General features: G+C 39.6%; 1 protein-coding gene across 3 annotated transcripts in view; it reads right to left on the bottom strand.

Moving 5' to 3' along the window:
* Nucleotides 1-1057: 1057 nt before the first annotated feature.
* Nucleotides 1058-26336, bottom strand: part of LSAMP (limbic system associated membrane protein) — a 654255-nt gene continuing 628976 nt past the window's right edge. Inside the window, exon 7 of one of the 3 annotated variants that reach the window (XM_068546713.1) lies at nt 1058-4194. In XM_068546713.1, the coding sequence (XP_068402814.1) occupies nt 4097-4194 (98 nt within the window). In that variant the 3' untranslated portion in view covers nt 1058-4096. Of the gene's footprint in view, nt 4195-25362; nt 25623-26336 lie in introns of those variants that run through there. The other 2 variants (XM_068546711.1, XM_068546712.1) reach the window with 2 other exon arrangements.

Genomic DNA, 26336 nt, shown 5'->3' with positions numbered 1-26336 from the left:
TAAAAAAAATACATACACATATATATTATTTTTCCACAAATAATTCAAGACCTGCAAAAAACAAAATGGGAAATTCTGGGACACAAGCCAACAGAAACAGTCAAACCACAACTAACCTGGGGATGGAATCTATGATTCTGGAACTGTTAAGAAGCTAATAACTTAGTAGGTAATAACTCAGAAACAGTTTCATGCTGAGGAGTTAAGTTTTTGTGTGCAAAGGAGGTAAGTCCATTTTTGGAGGAGAAACAGATTTTTGTTTCTGTCCTCCAAGAACATGAAAATCACGAGTACTTTTACAAGGTCTCTATGAATAGCCCCAATTGTCTGAAGATGTAGTAAAAAAATGCTCAGGGCAAGGGTGACGTCTGTCTGATTTGGAAGAGAAGGCAAAGGTCAATGGGACAATTCCTCCCAACGGAAAATGAAAGGACTTTTCCCTAAGCCTTAGTTCTTTTAGAGCAGAGGGATTTTATGTCTCAAAACTAGTAAGACTGTTCCTCCAACAAGGCAAAACGTTCTGGTGAACAATTGCACAGAGGATATAATTCTGCAGTTGTAAAACCTAAGATAGTTTTCATTCTTCAGGAACTGCCCTTGGTCAAGGTCATTTCCACTTTAGTTAAGTGCAAATCAGGTCTAAGGATTTTATTTTATGAATGGTGGAGTTTCACTCTGCATACAAAGGACATTAACTATATTAGCCATTCAGTTTAATTGATGTATTTCACTCCTTTCAGTATACTGTTTCCAACCAGTTGGTTCTTTTCATTGTAGGGTTTCAAGCTTTGATTACCAATGGATAAAATTCTTGCAGAGATTTATCGCACTGTGATGAACTAAATTCCAAGAAGTCCCATGTTTAAACTTACTCTCTTGGTGTCAGTTCTCTGGCTTCTACCTTTTTCCTGACCTTTCTCCAAACTATGTTTTCTTCCATTTTTCACATTGTTTAAAAACATCCTCAAACCTATGAGGTTTCTGGGGTCAATGATTGCTCTGAAACAGGAGACAGGACAAAATACCCAGATCCTACCAGAGATATAAGCAAACACCACAATATTCAATACATGTTTAATTATGTTTAATATACGGACCATTATAATAAAACTCAGGGAACAAATGGTGCTGACATGGCAAAGACATGCCTTTCAATGGATAATCTCCTTCCATAAAGCCAAGACCTTGTCCTTAGGATAGGGTAGAGACAATAAGAAATCTAGGTGTATGATTAAGTTCTGTGACGTGCCATGGGGATCTGTTCCTGAAATTGATACTAATCAGAATTAACTCCTATTACTTTTCTCTTCTTATATATCTTTAAATTAGCATGCACTCCACTAGAGCTTCCACTTAAGGATGCGGCTGACTCTTCAATATATGGGAAATATTGATCATCAAGGATGATAAGCTTTGATTCCTGCACTAAGAAGACTAAACTGTTAGGGAAATCCCTGATTGTCAATAAATTGTTGCTGCATAGGGATATGGCTCGCCTTCTCTATATTTTAGTAGCTACCATCTTGGATAAGAATGTCAGTCCTACGTCAGGATCTGCCACAAATACTTTTACCCGCCACCAAGCCCAAGTGTCCTTCTATTTCATGTCTAAACTGCAAAATCATAAAAGAAGTCTGGTGCTAAGCTTTTAAAACAAACAACAGAATTCCCTAGAAGAGATTAAGATTACTGCTCATCAAGGAGATCATTACCTTCAAAGATGAGATTCATTGCAAAGAGCCTTCAATTAATAAAATCTATTCAGATAAATTTCATATTTCTTTATTTATTTTTCTTTCTTCCTTCCTGCCCTCTTTCCTTCCATCCTCCCTCTTTTTCCCTTTTTCTTTCTCCCTCCCTTTCTGTTTCTTCCTTCCTTCCTTCCTTCCTCCCTTTCATCCTTCCTTTTCTGATTTACAGCTATGAAGTTTCCTGTTTCACATCACATAACAGCTATTTTCCAGGTTCTAAGACTTGGTGAGGTACCATATTTGGCTCTGCTCAAATACATTCAATTATGACCTCAATAACAATCCTCTGTCCTTTCACTAACTGAGCCATTTCCAATGCCTCCTATCTAAGTGAAAACAACGGTTGGCTTCCTGACAAAGATATCTACACACAGAGAGCCAGATCTCTGTGTAAGGCTTTTCCTAAGAAAATCCTTCTGATGTGGTGGTGATGCCAAGCTTTGTGGTATGTATATAAGTTTTGGCTAAATGATTACAAGTTTCTCAGCTCTTCTGGTTAAGAACTCACATTTCAGTGTTATTGGCAAGATGACTCTTGTAGATGTAAACTTAAACACTATATCCCCCACCGTATCTTTTTCAGGAGACTAGAAGCCAAGAGTGAGCAGGAAAGATGGAATATAATGCCGTTCCTAGTGGCCAGACCTAAGGTAATGATGGAATACTATGAACAGTGGTGCTGCAAACACCATCAGTGGATGAGAAGGGAGATGATGTGGGCCACCAAATAAAGTATTAGCCTAAAACACCAGGACAGAGAGCTGCAAAGGAGCACAAGGAGGGGGGTTCCTTTTTGTTATGGCTAGTGCTTTGTATTGGGGCTGTGATAGTATTTCTACCATATGAGTAGGGACCTGGGCATCTGTACTTCTCCTGCCTTGCTCACGCTCACTGTATTTTGTCTGAAATAGGGGAAATCTCTGCTCAGGGAAATCCATGGGGCAAATGCAGTGTTATCTGAAGATTGGAGAGGGGGCAAACCAGGGCTGCTTAGGATCTCCACGTGGCTCACCATCCCTTCATTAGGACTTAACACTTGGAGACCTTCCTGCTTCTGGGAATTTGCTCCACACACACATGCTACTCATTCCTGCGGCAGAGCAGGACCAAGTCTGCAAAAAGCCAGGAGATATATGAATCCCTCAGACGCGGGAAACAAGAGTGAAGTCGGTAAACCTTCTCTCTTAGGTCACCTCATCCGCATCACTGATTCCTTCTGCTGTTGGCTCACCCCATCAATAGTAGGCACTTTCACTGACAGTGATAATCTGAGTGACTCTGGACTGGGTTCTGACGACTGCACTGGGAGGAAGATGAGGTTCTGCCCGGAGGCGGGGCCCAGCTTGGGCTGATACACACAGGTCCTGTGACAGCCGTGGATGGGGGAGCGGCTCTGCCCCTGGCCTCCTTCCCACCACGGCCCCAGCCCCTTGTCACAGCCGCATCTCAAGATTACGATGAGGGACAGCATCTACTGCACAATGAGTCTATGTACACATGGACCATTCCCTCGCATGCTTTAGAGAGAGGCACACACGCTCACACACACGTACACCCACGTTGAGAGAGAGAGACAGCACACGCGCGCAGTGGAGAGAATTAAAATGGCACTTCCTAGCATCTGCAGCGTGACTAGTGCTGGGGGGGGGGGGGCAGGGGGGAGTGAAGGGAAGCGGCGGGGGGAGGATAAAGGGGGCATATTCCGGACAGGTGTGGGGGAGATAGAACACACTGGAGGGAAAGGAGATGGTCTTAAAAGTTGGAGAGAGAGTGGAGGCAGGAAAGCCAGGTAAGGCTCAAGGCAGGACTCCATTGATAGTCTGAATGGCTATGAGTCAGCTCAAATAAAAATCAGAATAAAACGATGATGGAAATATAAACACCAAAGGCAAGACCTGCAAGACCGTATTTTTTCTTTCCCCACAAATGAAAAAAGATGAAGGAAGGATAAAGTGTGTGTGTGCGTGTGTGTGTGTGTGTGTGTGTGGTGGTGGAGGGTTAATATCCATCTGGTACTTCTTCACTTGTCTTATTTTTACAACATTGGATCTCTTTACCATGATGGAGTCTTTACACAGTATACATTTGCTTAGATATACACATTTCTTGGTAGAACTTTTCCCACCCTGAATTATAAGTCAATTTTTATTGATGGACTTTAAAATTGTTTTAAATGTTGTATTTTCTTCTTCGTTTTCTTATTTTCCCTTTCATTTATAAACACACAAAGTTGTGAAATAAACGGTCTCCCCCCATCTCGCTCTCTCTCTCTCTCGCTCTGTATCCTGTGTGACGCATTTTTGTGTATTGTTTTTTTTTTTAATTATTTTTAAACTTTTATTCTGTTAACATTTGCTGAGAAGGCAGAGCAGAGATGCTGCCAGCAGCCACAGTGGTACGGCCAGACTGATGGATCCGTTTATTCCTCTCACCGACCCAGGTCCTGCAGTGCAAAAGAGAGAGAGAAAAGAGAAGAGTTACATCTGGCCCACTCTATGTCACAGCTCACAGCTGACTGTGTCAGATGTAAGACTGGGTCATGTACCAGCAACTCAAAGTCAGGGCACTTATATGCAGGCCAAGAAGGGCTCATGATCTTTTCTAAGTCCTTCTCCTTGAGCTATAAGTATTTTAAGGGGTATCTTGTGTGATGGAGGAGTGGTCTCCTCTTTGCCCAGCTTCATCCTGCACGCCCTGCTCTGCACAGCACTGCGATGCCAGCACTCGTTAAGATTCCAAGCACTGGTGAGGGTCCTTCAGCAGCCAGACATGGGCTCCTGCAGCTGATTCACCACAGCATCTCCATCAATAAACATGGAACCAATCTGTGACTTTCTCCTTTCTCGGGGTGTGGGGGGGGAAGCAGTAATTATTTATTTGTTAATGGGGAGGGGAATTGTTTCAAAGTAACATTTATGGCTGGGTGGCACCTTAGCTGCAAGGCAGAAAATAAGTCATCTCATTGTGGAATCTTAAGCAGCAGCAGGGGATCATCTGGTTCAAAGTCTTCGTTTGACACTTTAAAAATAAAAACTAAAGACAATAACAACAAAAACAAAAAAGCCTAGCAAGGCAGGTCCAAACCAGAAGCAGAACTGAGGCTTGAACTTGCCCAGAATTCATCCTGGAGGGGCTGTCTGTGGGTTTCCCAGTGCCACCTGAGTTTTCCCAATGTGGACACGATTTGGAGGATGTGGGTGTAGGAATGGAGAGGAAAGTGGGGAAGGGATTTGTGTGCTGACACAAAGAGAATTGAAGCGGTAAATGTAGGTCTGAAGAGCTTGTCTCCTATGCTTTGCCTGTTGCATTTTCTCCTTTTATATAGTTCTGTTCATTTAGGTTCATTACAAGAGAAAAATAGTAGTATTTTTCACACCAAAGACTTTTGAATTTAAGGCTGTATGCTTACCAGAGGTAAACCCATGCACATATGGTCACCTTATCTTTGATAAAGGAGGCAAGAATATACAATGGAGAAAAGACATCCTCTTCAATAAATGGTGCTGGGAAAACTACACGTAAAAGAATGAAATTAGAAAACTCCCTAACACCATACACAAAAATAAACTCAAAATGGATTAAAGACCTAAATGTAAGGTCAGACACTATAAAACTCTTAGAGGAAAACACAGGCAGAACACTCTATGACATAAATCACAGCAAGATCTTTTTTGACCCACCTCCTAGAGAAATGGAAATAAAAACAAAAATAAACAAATGGAACCTAATGAAACTTAAAAGCTTTTGCACAGCAAAGGAAACCATAAGCAAGACAAAAAGATAACCCTCAGAATGGGAGAAAATATTTGCAAACAAAGCAACTGATAAAGGATTAATCTCCAAATTATACAAGCAGCTTATGCAGCTCAATATCAAAAAAACAAACAACCCAATCCAAAAGTGGGCAGAAGACTTAAATAGACATTTCTCCAAAGAAGATATACAGATTGCCAACAAACACATGAAAGAATGCTCAACATCATTAATCATTAGAGAAATGCAAATCAAAACTACAATGAGATATCATCTCACACTGGTCAGAATGGCCATCATCAAAAAATCTACAAACAATAAATGCTGGAGAGGGTGTGGAGAAAAGGGAACCCTCTTGCACTGTTGGTGGGAATGTAAATTAATAGAGTCACTATGGAGAACAGTATGGCGGTTCCTTAAAAAACTAAAAATAGAACTACCATATGACCCAGCAATCCCACTACTAGGCATATACCCTAAGAAAACCATAATTCAAAAAGATACATGTACTACAATGTTCATTGCAGCTCTATTTACAATAACCAAGACATGGAAGCAAGCTAAGTGTCCACTGACAGAGGAACGGATAAAGAAGATGTGGCACATATATACAATGGAATATTACTCAGCCATAAAAAGAAATGAAATTGAGTTATTTGTAGTGAGGTGGATGGACCTAGAGACTGTCATACAGAGTGAAGTAAGTCAGAAAGAGAAAAACAAATACCGTATGCTAACACATATATATGGAATCTAAAAAAAAAAAAAGATTCTGAAGAACCTAGGGGCAGGACAGGAATAAAGACACAGATGTAGAGAATGGACTTGAGGACATGGGGAGGGGGAAGGGTAAGCTGGGATGAAGTGAGAGAGTGGCATGGACATATATACACTACCAAATGTAAAATGGATGGCTAGTGGGAAGCAGCTGCATAGCACAGGGAGAGCAGCCTGATGCTTCATGACCACCTAGAGGGGTGGGTTAGGGAGGGTGGGAGGGAGATGCAAGAGGGAGGAGATATGGGGATATATGTATACGTATAGCTGATTCACTTTGTTATACAGCAGAAACTAACACACCATTGTAAAGCAATTATACTCCAATAAAGATGTTAAAAAAAATTAAAATAAATTTTTAAAAAAGACTGTATGCTTAGACAATGACATTCAAAAGAGAAATTGGTGTCACTGTAATTATGTGTCACTTGGAAGTTTTGAGGGCACATACGGAGATCAATACATGTGAATGAGTGTGTGTGTGTGTTTGTGTGTGTGTGTGTGTTTAAACCTATGATGGTTTGCAAATGCAATGGAAGCATTCTCTGGTATGTAAACGTTTCCAAAATTGTCTACAAACATACCAGATCAGATGTAAAATAACATGGAAAATGTTGAACTCAAAAATGTTTTCCTATCTATGTTTTATGTAAATAATGATAGGAACAACAACAACCAAATACAACCAAGGAACAATTATGTAGCACTTCCTACAAGTACTGTTATAAATGCTTTACAAATACAAGCACACAAGCATGTTATGAGGCGGGTACTCTAGTGAACCCTGTTTTACAGTGAGATAAAGGAGGCACAGAGAGGTTAAATCCATTGCACGAGTTTACACAGCTAGTAAGCAGAGGAGCTGGGGATCCCCCAGGCGGCTGCCTCCAGAGACTTTGCCTGTCACCACTGCACAGTGAGGCTACACAGTGAAGGGGTGCTGGTGAGTCTCTTGTCAAACGTTCTGCAAATAAAATCTGGGTTTGTTTAAAACAGTAGCCCAGGACAAACAAAACAACAGGAAGGCATCCATTATCTTTGAAAAAATGATTTTCATTAGAAGATTTTTTTACTAGAATGCCTTCTTGAGAATATTAAAAATATCCCCTAATATAAATATATGAATATATACAAAGTTTGAACAGCATAGTTACAGGATAAAATGAGTGTTATTATATGTTGAGCTATGGAAACACAGAATAAACAATGTAAATATTCAATCAATTGTTTAATTTTTCTGAATGGCTGTAGGATCATATTAATAAAAGGCACTGTAGCTACCTTCAGGTTCATGCTTTTCATGAGGAATTAAGGTTCAGGAAGATTTTACATCCTGCACAAAGCACCTGATTAGTAATTGTTGACCAGGCCCTAGTGTTCTGAGTCTTAGCTCAATGTTCTTCCTAATTCACCTCCCCCCCAACCCCATTCTTTCTGGCCTTTTGGGACCTTTCAGCTCCTTTAACGGTATCTCCCCAGGGCTTCTGGCCTGATGGCAATGTGTTTCCCTATCATTTTAATTCCTCTTTAGACTTTAGATGTCATGAGTTCTGTGGCACATTTGTTTGGATTAGTGTGTCAGTGATGCTTCCAAAACAAAGTCTACACACAAATTGAGGCCATACAGGGTTAAGCAAGAATGATTTTTGTTTTGCCCTAGGGATAGTATGAAAACAGAAAGTTTTCAGAAAGACTCAATTCTGCCTATTTTCTTAATCTCATTTTTAGTGCTGGGACAGGCTAGATTATCTTTCAGACATCTCGGAGTTGAGTGGTACCTGGGGGAGTCTAAAAAGTCTAGTGTTACCATTTTATTTGAAGGGTAGTAAATATTTGTAAAACAAAAATGCCATCATTGAAAAATATGATATATGCATATATGAACCTAGATAAACATTTCATATATAACGTTCTTGCTAATGTATGTACACACATATATATGCAGATACCAAGAGAAGTATATTTGTTACACGCATACTCATATATACACGTATGATATACACACATGTTATAGGTCTTTTAATACACATAACTGAGAATTCATTGTTACTTTCCCATGCTATTCTATGTTATACATAGGGAATCCCAGTACAACTGTGCTAATAATCTTTAATTTTATCTCTAATAAAATTATTATTACATATTTGAAATGTATTTTGTGCATCTGTTAAAGATATTTTCATCTCTATCAATTATTATTTATTAAGTGCTCTCATATAGCTATTTGATGTGCTTATATGACTTCCTCTTTTCATAATTGGTTTTGAGAAAAAATAAATAGGCTTGAAAAAGTACAAGGGTAAACGGGTGATAGTTGTGGAATCAACACAAATGTGTATGCAATTACAGACATGTATGTGGCTGCATAGGAGACTACTTCAGTTAATGGCTATTTCAGGGAAGAATAATCAGCAAAATCATTAATTATGTTTTAGTTCATAGTTATGAAATTTCTGCTTATTTGTGGAAATGCAAATAATAAATCTTATTTCCCATGCCAGATGGCCACACTCAGCAAGTGCTTTTATATACTGACAGATATAATGAAAGCAAGAGTTTGCAAACAAAAATTAGCCTTAAGAATAGATGTGCAAAAAGAACCACAATTCAAAAATTGCTACATGTTTTTCATATAACGGACAAAAATCATATCTTGGTATTTAGCCACATCCTATATGTGTATATGTGTTTATCTAGTAAACATTCAATAAGCGGTAGCATTATCATTATTGTTATTAACTCTAGAAGTCTGGGTTACAGAAAGGCATGAAATACCTGAATCAAAGGCATTGGTTTGGGAACTGGGTCAAGGCTTTTAATGTTTGACCTGAAGGTGCGAAATTTAGCTGCCGCAGGATTGGGAATCTTGAGTCAACACACCAGGTCAAGGTTCTCAGCCCCAGGACAGGATGATAGGTGAGACTCTGTATCAGGGGCGAAGCTGGACCACACTTTGCCATGACAATGCTTATCAAAGGGAATTTGTGATTAAGGGCAAGATTGATAAAACATCCTGAAATTTCGGGATCTGAGAATTTGGGGGCAAGTCTTTACCCTACAAATCTGATGCAGGATGCTAAGCCAACTAACTGATTTGTCTTTCAGTAAAATCTCAATGAAAGGACAAGGTGATTTTTCAGCACCTGCTTTAGAGAGCGTGTGCTTGGAGACACTTTGTGATTCAATGTGGCCAACACTTCTGTTGCTTCTCCTGAATACTTTGAGCTCTTTTCCAGGATTTGGGACTAGATTTATTCAAAATAATCATTAACCACACCCTTAGTGATCACCGGGCATTCCTTCCAGCCACTAAGGTATCCAGGTCATTTATAATTTTATTCCTGTACATAGTTCAGCCATACAAGAAAAGAAGAAGGGCCAGATGAGTTTAAGTTTGAATTCTTCTTAGAATTACTAAGGATTGACTGAGTGACTAAAAATAAAACAAAAATATAAACGATATACAAAACAATCGTTAAGCAAAGGAGAAAAATAATCTCCTCAATGTCTCAGTATCTAGATGCCCAGACTGACTCCCCCTCAGTGTCCTGGGAGCCATGTTTAAAGGGAAAAAGACTGATTTTGGCGCCACCTGCTTTCCACTTTCCGCCAGTACAGCTTTCTCTGCGTGAATGAATCCACTGAGGATGACAGCCTATAATTTCCAGGCTGGAGCAGATTGGAAGAGGGGATATATTGATATTTTCTTTGACCCGTGTGTCTTAGAATTAAATTTGGGTTCCTTCTCCATAATTCTTTATGCATTAGTTCCTCTTTCTATAAAGTGAGTCTTGGGTAAGGCTGAAGTATTCTCACAGTGAAGTTGGATTATCATATTTTTCCCATCAAAACAGCATCAAATATTTTGACTTGCAAAATTTTGAAATTTTAGGCCATGACTTAGAATTTCTTTGAATGACACGAGGAATTTTTCTCGTTGGTCTTTGAAAAAAAAAAATCCTATGCCCTATTTTCCCCTCCACACCAAAGCTCTGTGGTATCACTATGTTCTACTAACACCAGCTACTTAAGATTCAAATGTAATTGATAATCATGGCATTGGAGAGGGAAGAAGGGCTGAAGAGAATGGCAGTTTATACGTCTTGCCCCAAATAATCTTGGTCCTATGTACACACTTTTGGTCACCTCTTCCCTGCTGCATTCTGTGAGGACTTGCTAGCACTGGTCATAAACAAGGTGCTGGCCCTTACCTGGGTGTAACCAACAAAGTGTCCACAATCTCTGAGGCTTTTCACTGGTAGGCTCTAAGTACCACAAGAATAGGTTCTCACTATTGAGAATGATCTTGGTAGTCTCATCCCCTTTGAAACTCAGAGAAGAAGACATCTTCATAGGAGACAATTACCAATCCAAGTGGGTGGCCATGAAGATTTATGGAGGGTGGTGTCTGCCAAACAGATTTTCCCATGACTCTGGTCTGGGGACAGACACTGTTAGGGATTTCTGTTGGTTTTGTGAAGATGACACCTCAGAATTGGCAAATTGTTTGCATCTTAGGGTCCATATCCTGAAGCTTTGAACTGATTGCACTGTCTTTGTAGGGGAAAGTATATAACTTATATGCCACATGGCTGGCGAAGTTATGTGGGGCAGTTGGAGGGCACAAAATCCCAGGATATCCCAGCAGCCCGGGTATAGTGTAGCAGGGTGAGGGTATATGTAGACCTGGGAGCACGCTCAGGCAGGAGGGGATATTAAATGCTCAAGTGCTTCATTTTAGGAGACCCTGCTCTATCTCCTTTAGCAATGTATCTACTTGAACAGCCAACAAGGGATGGTAAGGTAGACTCTCTGTCTCTTCTGAAAGCCCTGTCATTGGGCAGTGAACATTTCCCAAAGTGCAGCTCTGCAAGAATTAACCATGGGCACTTAAGGAAAGTGGGAGGGGGAATAACTTGCTCAGTTCCAGAGATTTAAAAATGAATAGCTGTCAAAAGCAATATTGGGGTCATGGGTTGGATCAGGGGCTATTTTTTGCAAATGAGAAAGTTCACAATTTGGGAAAAATAGTAGCAAATGTGTTATGGAAATTATTATCACAGATTATTGAAATGAAATAAAGTGTATAAGGTCCCAATGTATTGCTGTAGAATCTTAATTTTAACAAACAGAAGGTAATCAGAAATAAGAACCATACCTTTTTGCTTGAAGTGCACGGTGGTGCCAATTTCTAAAAAGGAAACATTTAGCAAAACAAAAACAGGTAAAAAGTTCTGTATCAATTGAGAATAAGCACAAAGGTAGTCTGGTACTCTCCACTGAAAGGAGCATGAGAGGAAGGGTGGGAAGAACACTCTCAGAGGAACATATATGGGTAGAGATGGAAAGAAAGGCACACGGAAAGAGATTGTTTTGTTGGAACAAATGTTGTGCAGTTGGAGGTGGCAAAAACAATTTGCAACTACGAATACTTGATGTAACGTGTGATGTGCGCAGACAAGTACAAGAACTCTGAGTATGGCAGGTAAAAGTGCACTTGACTGCAATTTAGGGGAATGATAGCATGTGTCTGGCCCCCGACCCCATTCTACCATTTTGCTCCTGGTTTGCTTTACTCAAGCCAATTGCCTTTCTTCCTTTGCCTTTCTTCCTTTTCTTCTAATACACTAAATCCATTCCAACTTTCAAACCTTTGCACTTGCTGTTTCATCTGCTAGAAGTGTTCCTCCCCAGACCTCTGCCTGGCCTACTCAGTCACTTCATTCAGATTTCTGCGGAAATGTCAACAACTCAGGAAGGATTTCTCTCATCACCTTCTCAAAAATGGTATCCTCTGTTACTTCCTATTATTTTACCCTGATTTACTAATATTAAGAGCACCGCTCACTACTTGGCATCATGTCATACACTTACTTATTTGCTTGTTCAGAGTTTATCTCCTCTGTTAGAACATATGCGCCATGAAGGCAGCAACAGTGCATGCCTTGTCAACCATTGTATCCCTGGGGCCTAGATAAGTGCCTGGCATGCAGCAGGTATTCAATAAATATTTGTCGAGTGTATGAATAAATCTCAGGGTTGGAAGAGCTTCTATAGGTCAAATACTTGCATTCCCTTTTAAGTATCCTTATCAATTAAACCACAGTACTTAGATCTTTAGGAGTAAATATGGAAAATTTCCATAGGATACTTTGAATCTCAGGACCAGCTGAATGACTGCTCAGATATAGAAGCCCAAACCATGGCTGTTGGATAGGAATTTTCTTCTCTTTGAAGAACAGAATGTAGCCCTGCATCCCTGAATGGCATGCTTTTACTAAGTGACTTGGACTCTCAAGCCAAAGAGAAGCTTTTGATTTGGACATCCAGTCTCCTCATTGTCCTGCTTGAAACTTGTTTATGCTTTCTTATGGCTTCCAGGATAAAGGCTCACATCCCTAGCATGGCACCCATGGCTCTGCCCTTTCACCTCTCCAGCCTCATCAATGTTTATCATCTCTGCATTCCAGCCCACAAGCCGTCTTGAGGCTCCATGGTACCATGTTTTCTCTGCTGTGGGGCCTATGGCCTAATGATACCTCTACTAGGAATCCCACTCATCATTCAAAATTCAGTTGCAAATTCCACAGAGATGTCTTCCTTTGACTCCTTGGTAAAGTTATGTCCCTTTGTTATAAGCTCTGTTCTCCTTCATAACGCTCATCTCAGTTTTAATTTCAAATGCATTTGTCTGAGGTTTTGATTAATGCTTATCTTCACTAGTGAACTGTGAGTTCCATGGAAGCAGAGGCTGAGTCTTTTGCTGTTCCCTGTTTAGCACAGCAAATGCATGACGGCACTCTGTATGTAAAACGGGCCAAAACAGAAAGGGCAGAATCACTGAAGTATTAGAAAAATTCAGGTACGCCAGGCATCCTCCTAACAGAGGATCTGAGACTCTGTTAAGACAACAGAGAATCTGAGTAGCTAAACTCTTTATTCTCTGATTTAGCACAAAGGGGTCAGATCTTCAGAATCAGGCCTGCAAAGTTTCTGAGGTTCAGAGCAATCTACTAAGCCTCTCCCTCCCCGACTTTCCATTTGCCCGTCCAAGGGAGACCACAAGGAGAAGCTCTCAAACAGCACGGTGTTTGCTAGCATTCTTATGATGCCAATAAGAAGGGCACAATTATCCTAGTGTCTGAAGTCTTGAAAATGTTTGGCTACAATTCAGTGTTAGCAAAACTAGTATCAGCTGGACTGTGTCTGCATCTAAGGACAGTTTCCCTAAACTGGTCAGATGTGGAGAGGGGGCTGGTGGGAAGCCCAGTGTGAATGTTCTTTTACACCATGACTGCCAGTGCACTTCCGAAGACACTCAAGGCCATCAGCACCTGCCCTTCTATCCTTGAAGAGTTAGTCCATTACTTGTAGCAGGATGGAAGTCCATTCAGAAGCTTGGGACAAGATTTCTGCTCCTCTCCTAGCAGAAGCCAGCAACTGATGTCTCTCTCACCTTAGAAGTGAAGCAAGATTCTATCAAGATATAAAATGCCCATCTCCACCTGTTGACCACACTGATCATCGGACCACTAACGTTTCAATTGTATATTAAACACGCTGACGCCTGTTTTCTTTCATAATACCTGATCTCACCACTTTTCTTTGAAATCAGCATATCACCTTAAAATTTGTGGAAAAGGCACTGTAGAGAATTGCTTATCATGATATGAGGAAACTGAGGCCCAGAGAGGCTAATCAGTTCTCCAAGGTCACACAAACATCAAGAGGCAGAGCTGAGACCCAAGTTCAGGGCTCCCAGTTCTCCAGCCAGAACTCTGAACATTATTCACAACACCCCTCCAGAATCTTTATGACAGCAAAGCTGAGTAAGCAGAGCCTATATAACTCTAGGGTTATCACTGGGACATTTAAATGATTCAGTATCGACTGGGGAAAGTTTGGCTCTGCTCTGTGCAAAGTACAACTTCTTTCTTTGGTCAAGCCTTTTGGTTTATCGTTCTTTAGAATTTAGAAGGACCTCTCAAGGTCACAAAGTGATTCTCTTCACCCAAAGGGGCTTACATCCGTGATGCAATCATCTTCATGTAAAGAACACTTGGTTTTCCCTGCTCCATCCCAGGCCTCATGGAATAATTCCAAGCAATTGTTCAGGAACCTGGGCAGGCAGGGAAACCAATAGTTCTGCTTACGCTATAAATTATCACTTCATTTCTCTTTGCCTCAGTTTCATCAACTGTAAAATAAGTTTAATCAAATGCTTCTTATAAATTTATTCTATCGGTTACATTAATTATCATACTATGCTTAGAATGTTGCCAGACACACAGTAAATGCTCAATAAGAGTTGTTGTTGTCAGGTTTATGGTAAAAATCCCTTCTAGGAAAGATTGTCAGTTAACGTTTGGAGGAAAAAGAGAACAACAGATCTTAAAAGTAAGCCATAGCAGTACAGTTTCCAAAAAAATTTCTTTTTAAAAATCTGCAACACTATGGATGAACAAAACAAGATGCTAGCACACCGAAGTGATAAGGAAGCAGGCTGATTAGGCAGCAGTTTGGTCAGGAGAAAACTAGCAATGGGTTAACCAGTCACTGGCACAGGCTTGGGCAAAAGTTTATATGTCCTAAATGGATTTCCTAGGGAACAGACACTCCCTTACTAATCAATTAAAAAGAGTTCAACAAAAGAATTTTAAAACTTTGCTCAAATACTACACTCTATGAAGAAAATGTCACAAAAATTCAGATAAAAATATACACTTGTTCAAAATATCTTTAAAAAGCAAACTAGCTTACCAGTTAAACTTTATTGCCTTCCCTATTGCAATAAATGAACTAGTCTGTGAAATACTAATGATCTTAACACTTGGAATTCCATTTGTACTTAGGAAAAGGGAACAGAGTGCTTATTTTGTACAATTATTTCCTACTCATCCTCTTCTGTTGGAACAGAACATTCTCTCTTGAGGAGCAAAACCCCGGATTTTTTTGAGCCGGGGTCTTTGAAAACTTGGTTGTATGCTGCCATCTTGTGGTAATACTAAGACATGTTCCTTTGCGCCGTCTAAAGTAAATCACCTTTGTCCACGAGGTGGCAGTAATGAGAAAAAAATTATTTTTTTTCAGAGCAGGCATGAAATCTTATTTGCAAAAAGGAGTCTTTCCTATTATAGGCAAGAAAAAAATTTTTTTTGGTCCCTAAAAACTGACAATTATTCTTTCTTTTCCAACGTGAAGGCGATATCAGGTTCTTGAGTAAAATTGCCTTGCCAGGGATACCAATTCTGTAGGGATTCCCTGGACATACCCATTAGAATATACCTGAAACCTACCATTTTTATGCCTCTCGAAAACTTCTCTCCACACGTCGATCTTGCTTTAGCAAATACACTTAAAAAGTAAGCATGGCAGTGCCAGTCTAAATAATAAAATAAAAAGATAAATCTACTGCAGCAATACAATGGATAAAATTTGGGGGGGTTCTAGTACAGAGACAGTTCTAGACTTCTGTGGAAGCATTATTGTCATACGCTTAGATCTCAGCTCCTGATGAAGGGGTACAAGGAGGCAATGGGAAAAATAATTTAATACTAGAAAAAGCAAGTGCCTTGACAAATTTATTTATGCTAATCCGTCTTTGACTTTTGACTTTCACAACCAGCCGTGTTATACAAACGTGCAGCATCAGAAAGAGCTGACTGGGCTTTTCTCATTGGCATAGACAATGTCTTCCTTGTTCACTACTGTAGCCTCAGCTCACTGTTTCTCTAGAACAGAGTATGTGTTCAATAGATTTGCTGAATAAGTGTCTGAGTACATAAATGAATAAATGAATGAGTGACTGAGTGAATGAATTAATCAATCAATACCTTAAAAGCTGCCCTCCCTAAGATTCTAGGTAGGGGGAAATTTTATTCTTTGAAACCACTATGCCTTAACACAAAGGCAAAATGATTGTTGGGAATTCACAGCCATTTAAAGAACCATATGGGGTTGGGAGGTCCTTTCATTAGTCCCCAAATCCCTGGCAGGTAGAAAATTTTCTGGAAGGCTGAGCTTTATTTAAGAACTCATGAAATTTAAACCTTAGAAAATAAAAATCCAAGATGTTCTTTTGTTCAAAGGCCGGAAGATTTAGTCTTTCCTCTCATCTGCCATTATGTGGTATAATTAGGTCTCTCTCTCTCTTTCTCTCTCTGTAATTAGAGTGAGTGTTGTGAAGATGAGGGATGTTTCACTGGAAGCTCTAGAGTTTGCAGTTTGGTAACTCCCTTAGTACCTGAGGAAATTTCCATATCTATATTTATGAGCTGTTTTGGCATTTTGCCTTCTTTGAATTTTATCTGGGAGAGGAGGTGAGGGTACAACGAATCCATGAGGAATTGATTTTCAGTACTTTGACTCTTGACAACTTATCTCTAATCCTATGCTTACAAGCATTCATTCTAATTCACAGGTAGGATATGTAGAGTTTAGCGGTTTATACTGTTTGTGCAATTGTTCTAATTCCAGGATATTTACTTGAATGTAAATGGCTCACTTTTCAATACACCACAGCCATTGGAGCAAGGAGACACTCTCTGTTGCATATGGCACAACTCTTTCTATGAGGCCAATCTTCTGATATGTCCCAGGTTTTGAAAATGACATGTTAGAGGACTTGAAATAACTAATCGCACTTTTTTTTCTGGGCCAGAATTAATAAGAGTGTATGTTCAGGGGAGAGGGAGGGTCCAAATTCAACACAGATTTTATCCTCCAGTTGCCTGGGAAAAGTAAGAGAGGGACAGAGTTAAAATCATTAAGAAATGTAATGAAATTAATGTATAAGAATATTCGACGTGGTGCTTCTTCTTCCCTCACTGATGCTGAGGGCCTGAAACATGACATTTGTTAAGTGTCCTTCATGGGAATTTATGATTTTTGGTGCTCTTTTGTTTTTTTTTTGTCAAGGTTTGGAAAAATAAAACCTTTTTTTATTATAGTAGCTTAAAAGGGGGACATTTTTATTAATTCAGTTTTCAAAGCCACACTCTGAAAGTTGTTAATTTCTTTCTCAATTGTTTCTCTGCTCTACTTGGAGGCTTTAGGGATTAGCACTTCTACTTACAAGTATTATTATTATTTTCCTTTTTACATAGAAAAAAGATATGCCTGTGGTTTCTATTTGGATTGTTAGAGTTTTTAATTTTCTCTTTTACTAGATTCACGTTTTATAAGCCCTAATGCCTAGTATTTCCAGAGTAATGTTCTCTGAGAATCACAGTAATCATTCTGTATCTAGTTCAGGGGAAAAGCCAAAATACAGAAATAGTTCTAAGCCTCAACATTTAAGATTATTCCTGTTTTCTTCGTTATTTCATAGGTTGATCATTATCCTGACTACTAGGAAAATACATCAAACTGGCTGGGAAAACTAAAAAGTCTTAACATGTCATCAATATTTGAGAAGGGAAGTTGGCCTCCCCCTTAGCTAGATTTGGGTCAGAGAGGAATCCTACACTTTACTTTCAAATGCTCCTAGGGGCTTTTCCTCTTAGAGTCGACTGTGACCAGGAATGGACTTCAGATGTTTGATGCTGTTTTGGAGTGAGTCAGAGACATGAATGATTTACCAAGTTTTTTGCCGCCCTAGACATATGGTGAGAGCTCCGTGGTGAATGAATGAGTAAATCCAAATCAAAACTAATGCTGACATAATTTCTCATTATATGATAAAATAATTGAGACTCATTCCTTATTCTCATCCATTAGTGAACCAACCCTCTACTAACTAAACGTTCTATACTAAAGAGAATTGGAGAAAATATTTTTACAATAAGAGGTCATTTCATTAAAAAAAGACAAATTTGTATGAATACCCCAATTTAGAGAGAGAACGTAGGAGGACCCACATCTGAAAGGAGGACACTTACTGGAAATCCCGGAGGTGACACAAGGGAAATCTCTTGTAAAATGAGTCAGGTTTGACTTAGGACCTGGAAGAGTTGAGAGAGTGCTTGTCCCTGTGGAGAGAGCACTGGCTTGGGGGCAGGAACACAGCTCCTGGACCTGCCTCTTCTGTGACCTTGAGCAAGTCACAGGAACAGGCCCAGACTCAGAGAGGGCAGAAAAAGGAGAACGGGTTAGGTGTTTTAACCTGAATATTTCATAGTATACTGACAGCTCAAGCATTCAGACGAAACATTTGTTTATATCATTATTAATGGTGCTATCTCTGGGGAGAGAGATTATATATAATCTTTATTTTCTTCTTTATAGTTTCATATATTTTCATATTCTTCCATAATGAGAATGCATAACATTTATTATCAGAATGGAAAACTATTTATAAAAACAAATCAATGCATTTTTTTAAAAAAACCTCTAAATCTGGGGAAAAGAAAATAATCAATTTCTGATTCTTTAGCTTTGGGTTGACATCATTACAAAGAGAATGAATGTTTTCCTCCACTTTTTAGTTGGCTGGTATCATACAGTAAAACTAAAGAGAAGCTAAGATTGGTGAGGTCTGACTTCTATAAGGAACACCGTCTTTACAGCATAAAGTGACAATGCAATAAGAAATGTAATATATGGGTTTATGAGGTAACTTCTGACTGCACGCTTGAAGTGATTGCCCTGTAGAGTGAGTAGAGATGCACGAATTAACTGTAACTGCTACGGGCTCTGTTCAGTTGTGATATGGATGGTTCCAGAGAGTGCAGACTCACTAAGCACTCCTGACATAAAGAGAGGGTTTCATTAAGTCTCTTACAGCAAAGTCAGCTTTCTCAAATTCTGCAGATTTCTTATTTAGCCTGAGAGGTTTAATTTTTAATAATCAGTGAATTAAAATATTAGAGAATGCTCAATGGGCTAAGTTTAATAAAGGAGTTTCCCTGGGCCACTCCACCTGAAAATATGCATAAGATAGAAAAACTCCAGAAGCAAATTTGTTTGAATCAGCTATCAGTAAGGTATTAGGGCCAGACATGCACCTTCTGTCTTAAAGAAGAAACAAGTGCTTCTGCCCTTGTGCCTGGAACACGCCCATCGCACCTGTGGGTAAAATCTTGGCCTTTGCCTCTGGATGGAATTAAAGAACAGTCATTTCATTTCATAAAGAGCTATCTCCCAGCCCCGAATCTACTTATTGTTGGGGCAAAGTAGATTATATTTTCCGTGTTTAAAAATATACATTTTATGTATATTTGAAGCCTTTCGTGCCTTCATGTATTTAACTTGCTAAAAAAGGATTTAAAAAGTACAGGTTTGGGTAGGTCTCTAGAGATTTTCCTCCTGTCTGATTTTCTTTCTCTCTACTTCCATGCTCTAAATTGTGAATTGCAGATCCGTTTTAGAATACATTTTAGATTTAAATTCTAAGGGATTCAAGATGGTCTTTAATCCATGTAATATGTGTTTTCATTTTGCAAGTTTCAAAATCAAAAACATTCAAATACCATGAAACAAGGGAACTAGCCTATGGAATTTGAATGCAGAGATAACAAGTGAATTTGTGAGATTTCCTGGGATTTTAAGGCTCTTGGAAATAAGAAGATAAGGGATTAAAAAAAGGTGATATGCTCAGAGTTACCCTAGGGCCTGCGTCTGCGGCACTGACCGCCGCAGGGCAGAACTTGGTGAAGGCGGTTCTCGGTTCTGCTTTGGGCCCTTCGCAGTGACTGTACTACTTGGAGCGCCAGGACGCCTCAGTGATTTATCTGTCATTCCTGCTGTGTCACCAACTCCAAACATAGCCTCATCGCCAGGTTCTAGAGCAGCTCCTGGAAAATGCAGATGGCTCCATACGACCTGACTGTTCCTACAACTAAAATAAAAACCTACTATCAAACCTCCTTGTTGAGAGGCTGAAAGTTTTCTCTAGATGTTCTGCTAGATAATAGGCTCTCAGCATCCTCCAGAAAACTCACCTCTATAACACCACCTACCATACAGTATACACTATCCGTACATATCCGTACAATCAGGCTGACAGGTGCTCTTTCTTGTCTTAAATGTGCAACAGAGGTAGAAATGCCCATCTCCTCTCTTTTAACTCCACTGGTTTATCACTTTTCTTTTTAAACAGGCCAGATGCAAACAAGGAAAAGTAAGAAACTATTAGGGAAAAATGTATTTTTTTTTCAGATTTAAAAAATTCATATTCAGACCATATTGTTCAGCCCTCTCTGGATTCTAGACCTCTGCGTTCCTGCAATGTTCTGCTCCTCTCTCCCTTCTCTCCTTTCTGCCTTAATTTTGAACTTCGCTTTCACCTGGAAGCCTCTCTGACCAGTCCAGGTTAGCTAAGGTGCCCCTGTTCTGTGCTCCCCATATACCACACAGGTTTCCTCAACTTAGCAAAGTTTCCTGTGATTACTTAATTCATCATCTACTGCCCCGTCTGGTCTGTAAGCTCTATTAGTGCTGAGGCCATGTCTGACTTGCTCTCCACAGGGTTTCCCAAGATCCAGCTGAGCGCTTGGCACATAAAAATACTAGGATAGTACTTGTTTTTTTTTGAGGGAATGAATAGTGTGATCAAAATATCGTGTATTGTTAAATAAAATTCATCTGGGCCAGAAACTAGTGTTCGCTGCCCATTGAGAATGAAGTTTATTTCGTGTGTTCCTCATGGTTAGAAATCAGAGGAAAAGAAAACATGGACTCTAAAAGGAACTTTACAAAGCAAAAGCAAGTGGAGAGTACATCTAAATGCAGAACAAGTGACACTATTCATTTAAGGATAGAATGGGAGGGCTGATCCTTAGGGAAGACCAACCTCTAATGGATGAGAGCATGCCATCTTTTTCAGCACTGCAACACGAAGTAAGCAGCTTTCAACAATGAACTTACCTGTGTTCAGGAACTCCAGGGAAGAAAATAGAACAAATCTCCCAAGTTACTCTCTAACTTGCGATTCAACAAAGAGAAGTGCAAGCTACTGCTTTTCCTTCTTTCTTTCTTTTTTTTCTTAGTTGCTTCTGCCCTCCAAACATTCACATGGACAACTGAGAAAGCACTTTAGAATGGCCAAGAAACTTTCCAACATAGAACATGGCTGGGGATGCTTGGTGCCGTGCGGGCTAAAGAGGAGGGGATGGTGCACAGAACGGGTGCTCAGCCAAGGCACAGTTATCTCTTACTGCCTTTTTAAAAATTTTTTGAAAGCACAGGATGCTACTGTTGCCCCAAACAATATCCTCTTAGGCAGTTAAAAGTCATATCGGAACTGCAAGGTTTGGAAGGTGAGTGGTTGAGGCAGAATCTCCCTTGTGAGTATGGGGCAGATAAAGTAGAATGGACTGATAGCTGTGATTTATAGCAAAGATACTCTGTTAATGGTAATGTCTAGGTATTGAAACGTACACATGTGTTACAGAGATGTGGGAAGCGTTTTCTTTTACAATCAGCATTGTGATGAGTAAAATAGTGCAGTAAACTATGGCAGTGCTTGGCTCCCCGGGGTCCAATTAGGAAGCATGATAAATGACTTGTAAGGTCTCTCCCCCTACTGATTTGCGGTGGCTATAGCTGACAATTCTCAGTGGAGTCCTAGTGAGTGGTCTGCCTACTCCCATCATATATCTGTGTACAAATGAACACCTTAAGTTGGAATTCCAAACTCATTATGTCATGCTGTGTTCTGACTTGGCAGGTGTGTTTCTTCACCACAGTATACAAGGGGAGATGTAAGGTGGGACCCCTTAAGCTGATTTTTTTCCCCTATGGAAGTGCTTGTTTAATTTAATACCTACAAATGACTTGTGATGATGAAAGAACATTGTGGGGACGGAGTGACTGTATAAGAGAAGTTGTTACTAAGGTTAATTTGTATCTTGCCTCTTCAGAAGTAGATGTTTCCTCCAGATAGATGGGATAATGGCTTTGTGGTGCTTGCATGGCTGGTAACCAGTGTTTAGAAATGAATGCTAACAACATCAAAACTTTTTCTATGGTTTTATTTGAAGGATGTCAAAGAGAGAGAGTATGCATAACGCAAGGTGAATATGGTGGAAAATGTAGAGAAAAAGAAGATCAAAAAATACAGATAACAGGAATAAGAATTTCAGGTGAAAAGGAAAGAGGGAGTCATGGGGCAGACTAAAATTAAAGATTATACTTTTGCAGGGCTATACTATGAAATTTGTCAGGTGCTGAGACTGCATTGATGATTGAATTCTTGGAAGAATATGTATTCTTTCTTTTTTAACTCTTAAGTAGTGCCACTTCCTTTAAGGACTCTTGATCCGTATCATGTCTCTGAACCTAGAGCGAAGCTTCCAATGAAAGGACCTCCTTCCTGGCTACACCCAGCAACGCTCCTCACAGTACGTTGCTACCTCCTGCTAAATGTCACACTCTGGCAAACACCGAGGCGAGCTCTCTAAAGACCAGAGAGACCTGCATCAGCATTTTCTGTCCATTCAAGATCCTGGTCTTCTCACCCTTTGGGGCAGCATGCTAACATTTTCTGCTGCAAATCTCACTGAGCTCTTCTTAGGCGGCTTTCTTCCTTTTAATTAAAAAGACAAGACTGTCAATTACTCAAACTTAATCCCAAAATGTAATTGTTACTTTGAAAGATATTTTTTTCTCATAAAGCTCATAGAAGAGAAATATTTCCATCAAATTAAATTTTAGTGGGAGCTTGGATTTAAAAAAAAATTCATCTTCAAGTCCCTGCTGGCTCTAGAAATCTAAATAGCACAGCAAGGCATAAATACAGGGAGATCACCAGGAAAGGCTGACTGATGTAGGCAGATCCAGACTAGGAAAATAGGAAAAGGCATCAGAAAAGAGTCCCAGGGCTAAAAATTCTCCTTCCTTTAAATTGACGCTGTAGGATTTTTAGCCATTTAGCTTGAAGCTAAATGTAAATTCTGAGAGAGGTAACACTTCCAAGCTTCTGTTGGACATTTAAATAAGAGCGTGAATAAATTTCAGAATTATTCTTGCTAGAAACTTTTAACAGGGAGAGAACAAGAACTGTTTAGGAAACAGGGCAGGAGGAAGAATGAAAAGGTGAAAGAGCAAAACACAGAAGTGGATTCAACAGAGAGAAGTGCTTGTTACAACTGGGTCTAAATCAGTGGTTTGGGCTACCTATTACAGTTGGGTCTAAATCGTTGAATTGGCTGGTGAAGTATTGATTCTAGGTGAAGTATTGGCACAACTATCCCACTTGGGATAGACCGGGAGGAAGTCAGACTCCTGTTCCCATTAAAGGAGTCAGAGGGTGGTTGTCAGGTATTCATGTCAACTCTTAATCATCTTCATTGTATTAATCAGGGCCCATGATTCTGCTGTAAACTTGTGTTGACATGGCTACCTAAGTTCTATCAAAAAAACCAAGACCCTTGTTTCCATCACCTAGTGGGAAAGGAGAAATGTACTTAAACACTGAAGCCTTTCCTAGGACATGCTTTACACCTTTGAGCAGAAAGAAAGGGCAGGTTCTTTAGATTGATCATTATGGATTAGTCTGACAGGTGGCAATGTGCAAACGGGCATCCACAGCAAGTGCATGAGTGTATGAGCGTGTGCCACACAGTAGGGAACTGTGCAGCCGGCAGCTCCTCTTAAGTGTAGTATTATGATGGTGGTGAAAAATAATGGAAAGTCTTCTTTATCTGACGGTGGGATACTTCTCTATTTAAACTCGTTAGCAGTGTGGGCATTTCAGACATCCCTAGAATCCAAAATACGTCAAACTATAATGAAGCCAAACCGAACTTTTATCTAACTAATATCCAGGCAACATGATACATGATACAAGTACATCTTTAAAAATTATAAGACATATGTGTATCTGAATATGATCATTTTGCATTCAATATGCTTTCTTCCTAGGAAATTGAAGCTCTATTTTATATATTATTTAAAACACCACTTAGAGCTTGTAGGCATGAAAAATATAATTTCTTTCCCATTTCACAGTTGGAAAAACTGAATTAAAGAGAACAATGTTAGTAATTATCCATGATTAATAGAGGTGTGTATGTAAATCAGCCTGAATAAGTGTGTGAAATTAGATGTGCCGATGCCAGACAGCTCTGCTCGTGTTTTTTAAAGATGAATGCTTTCAAATCTCTGCGTGAGTTGGGCATACACCTCTGTGTGTTGAGTGGGTCTGGAAATGGACTTTGTAAAAGTGTATGGATTGTAAGGCAACTGTATTATATATTATAAGAATTATAATACATAAAATAAATTAGATAAGTGTTTAAAATTCATTACACAGATATAGCTAATACATATCTAATGAACATGAATGCATACATAATGGTTATTTATAATGTACTATAGATTTACATATGTGTCTGGGTGCAGCAAGGAGTAGATTGGAATTTGGGTGTACTTTGATGATTAAAAGTGTAGGAGAAGGTGCATGTTAGTTTCCTAGGGGTGTAGGGACTAATTGGATTAATACATACAAAAGCCCTTAGAACTCTATTACATGAGAAGCCCGCTATCTATGTCAGCTATTATTATTATTATTATTAATATTAATATTTTTATTAGACAAGGTAAAACTGCCGTTATAATAAGGAGCTGAAAAGAAGCATTCTCTCATTGATCCCTGGGATAATATCCTACAGAAAATAAATGAAGCTGTAGGGATAGTCCAGCCACCTTCACAGCATGGGATCTTTGTAGGATTTTTCTCCCAGTTTTCCTTCCTTGCCAGCGCAGTCTGATTTGAGAACCCATTCCTGGGAGTGCCGGCTGAGGGCAGGTACATCTCCTCCTCTTTCTGGAGATAGAATCTGGCTGTTCAGATGCCAGGCCCGCCCACAGCAACACCAGTCTCCCTGTGGGAGGAAGCAGGCCAGGAGGAGTGCAGATTTCTGCAAGCCTGGTTTGTTTGTGGATATTAATTTTTTTTTTAACTTTAATTGTGGGGCGTGTTTTGTTTTCAGAGCGAGCTTTAGACAGCTGTATTAATCATGCAAACCCAGCCATGCACAATGTGTTTTATCAATGGAAAAACAGGAACGGAATGGCAAGCAGCTGTGAACAAACCCAGTGCAGTGCCTGAACCTGGAAGATAATCTCAAACATTTCCCAAACCTGCTAGCCACACGGGGTTAGTGAATGGAAAGGCTGTTCACTTGGAATAAATAATCAGATGGGAGGCAAACAGGGTAGACAGATTCCAGGGTTATTAATTTTTCTTTTTTTTAAAGTGGCAGCAGTTGTGGCCAGAGAGCCTTGAGCTCGAGGGAATTCTTCACTTGAGGGTGATAAGCACACAACGGTGGTTTGTTCTTGTCCTTTTCTCTTCTTTCCCTTTATTTTTACTTCCTGAGGCAGGTTTCATCACCTCATTCTGCACCTGCGGTCCTTCTAAATGTGAGAGCATCTCTGGTGCACGTCTGTCATGAGGGGCTGTGCATGGGGAGGAGACGGGAGCAATGTTACCCGATTCTCAGTATTCAGAGCCCTCAGGAAATGATTTGAGACTAACAAAGTGAGAAAAGTTCCCTCAGACATTTAGAGCTGGCTCTTTCCTCATTTTACAATTCAGTGGATTTTCTGCAGCGATGTAGTCAGGGGTAGTTATGCAAATATATGCAATTCAGGACTCATTTCAGAATAAATAAACCTAAATTAAAATTAATGGAAAAAAACACCTATCAGAAACAGATCAAAAATGGCAATTTTATTTATTTATTTATTTATTTATTTATCTTTTAAATTAAGGAGCAGGGAAGCACCCTGATTTTTTTGTTTCGTTTTGTTTTTGGCATAAGAGGAAAGGAAATTTGAAAATTTCTGATTGGCCGCAGACAATACAAATTATCCTTTGGTGTAATTCCAGTATTATTATTATCACTGCAGAAAATCAAGCAATGTGATGAAGGAAACCCAAGGGAAACACATTTGATTTACTGAGCCTTGTTCTTTTTTAATCACAGCTTGAAGAGGTTTAGGACTGCATTCCTGCTGCAACTCTGCTGTTTATCCCCAGTCACCTTGATGAGCCATGTAGAGAGGGCGTAGGAGGGGAGACCCTCCAATGAGAGATATTAACAATGAAGCAGCTGAAATTAAACATGTGTTTCTGTTATTAGAAAGTAGGAGGGAAAGTTCTCTTTTTTT

Source organism: Eschrichtius robustus, chromosome 6 (assembly GCF_028021215.1).
Source record: "Eschrichtius robustus isolate mEscRob2 chromosome 6, mEscRob2.pri, whole genome shotgun sequence".
NCBI classification, from domain to species: domain Eukaryota; kingdom Metazoa; phylum Chordata; class Mammalia; order Artiodactyla; family Eschrichtiidae; genus Eschrichtius; species Eschrichtius robustus.
The sequence above is the reverse complement of the archived record's forward strand: the minus strand, read 5'-3'. Positions and strand labels throughout refer to the sequence as shown.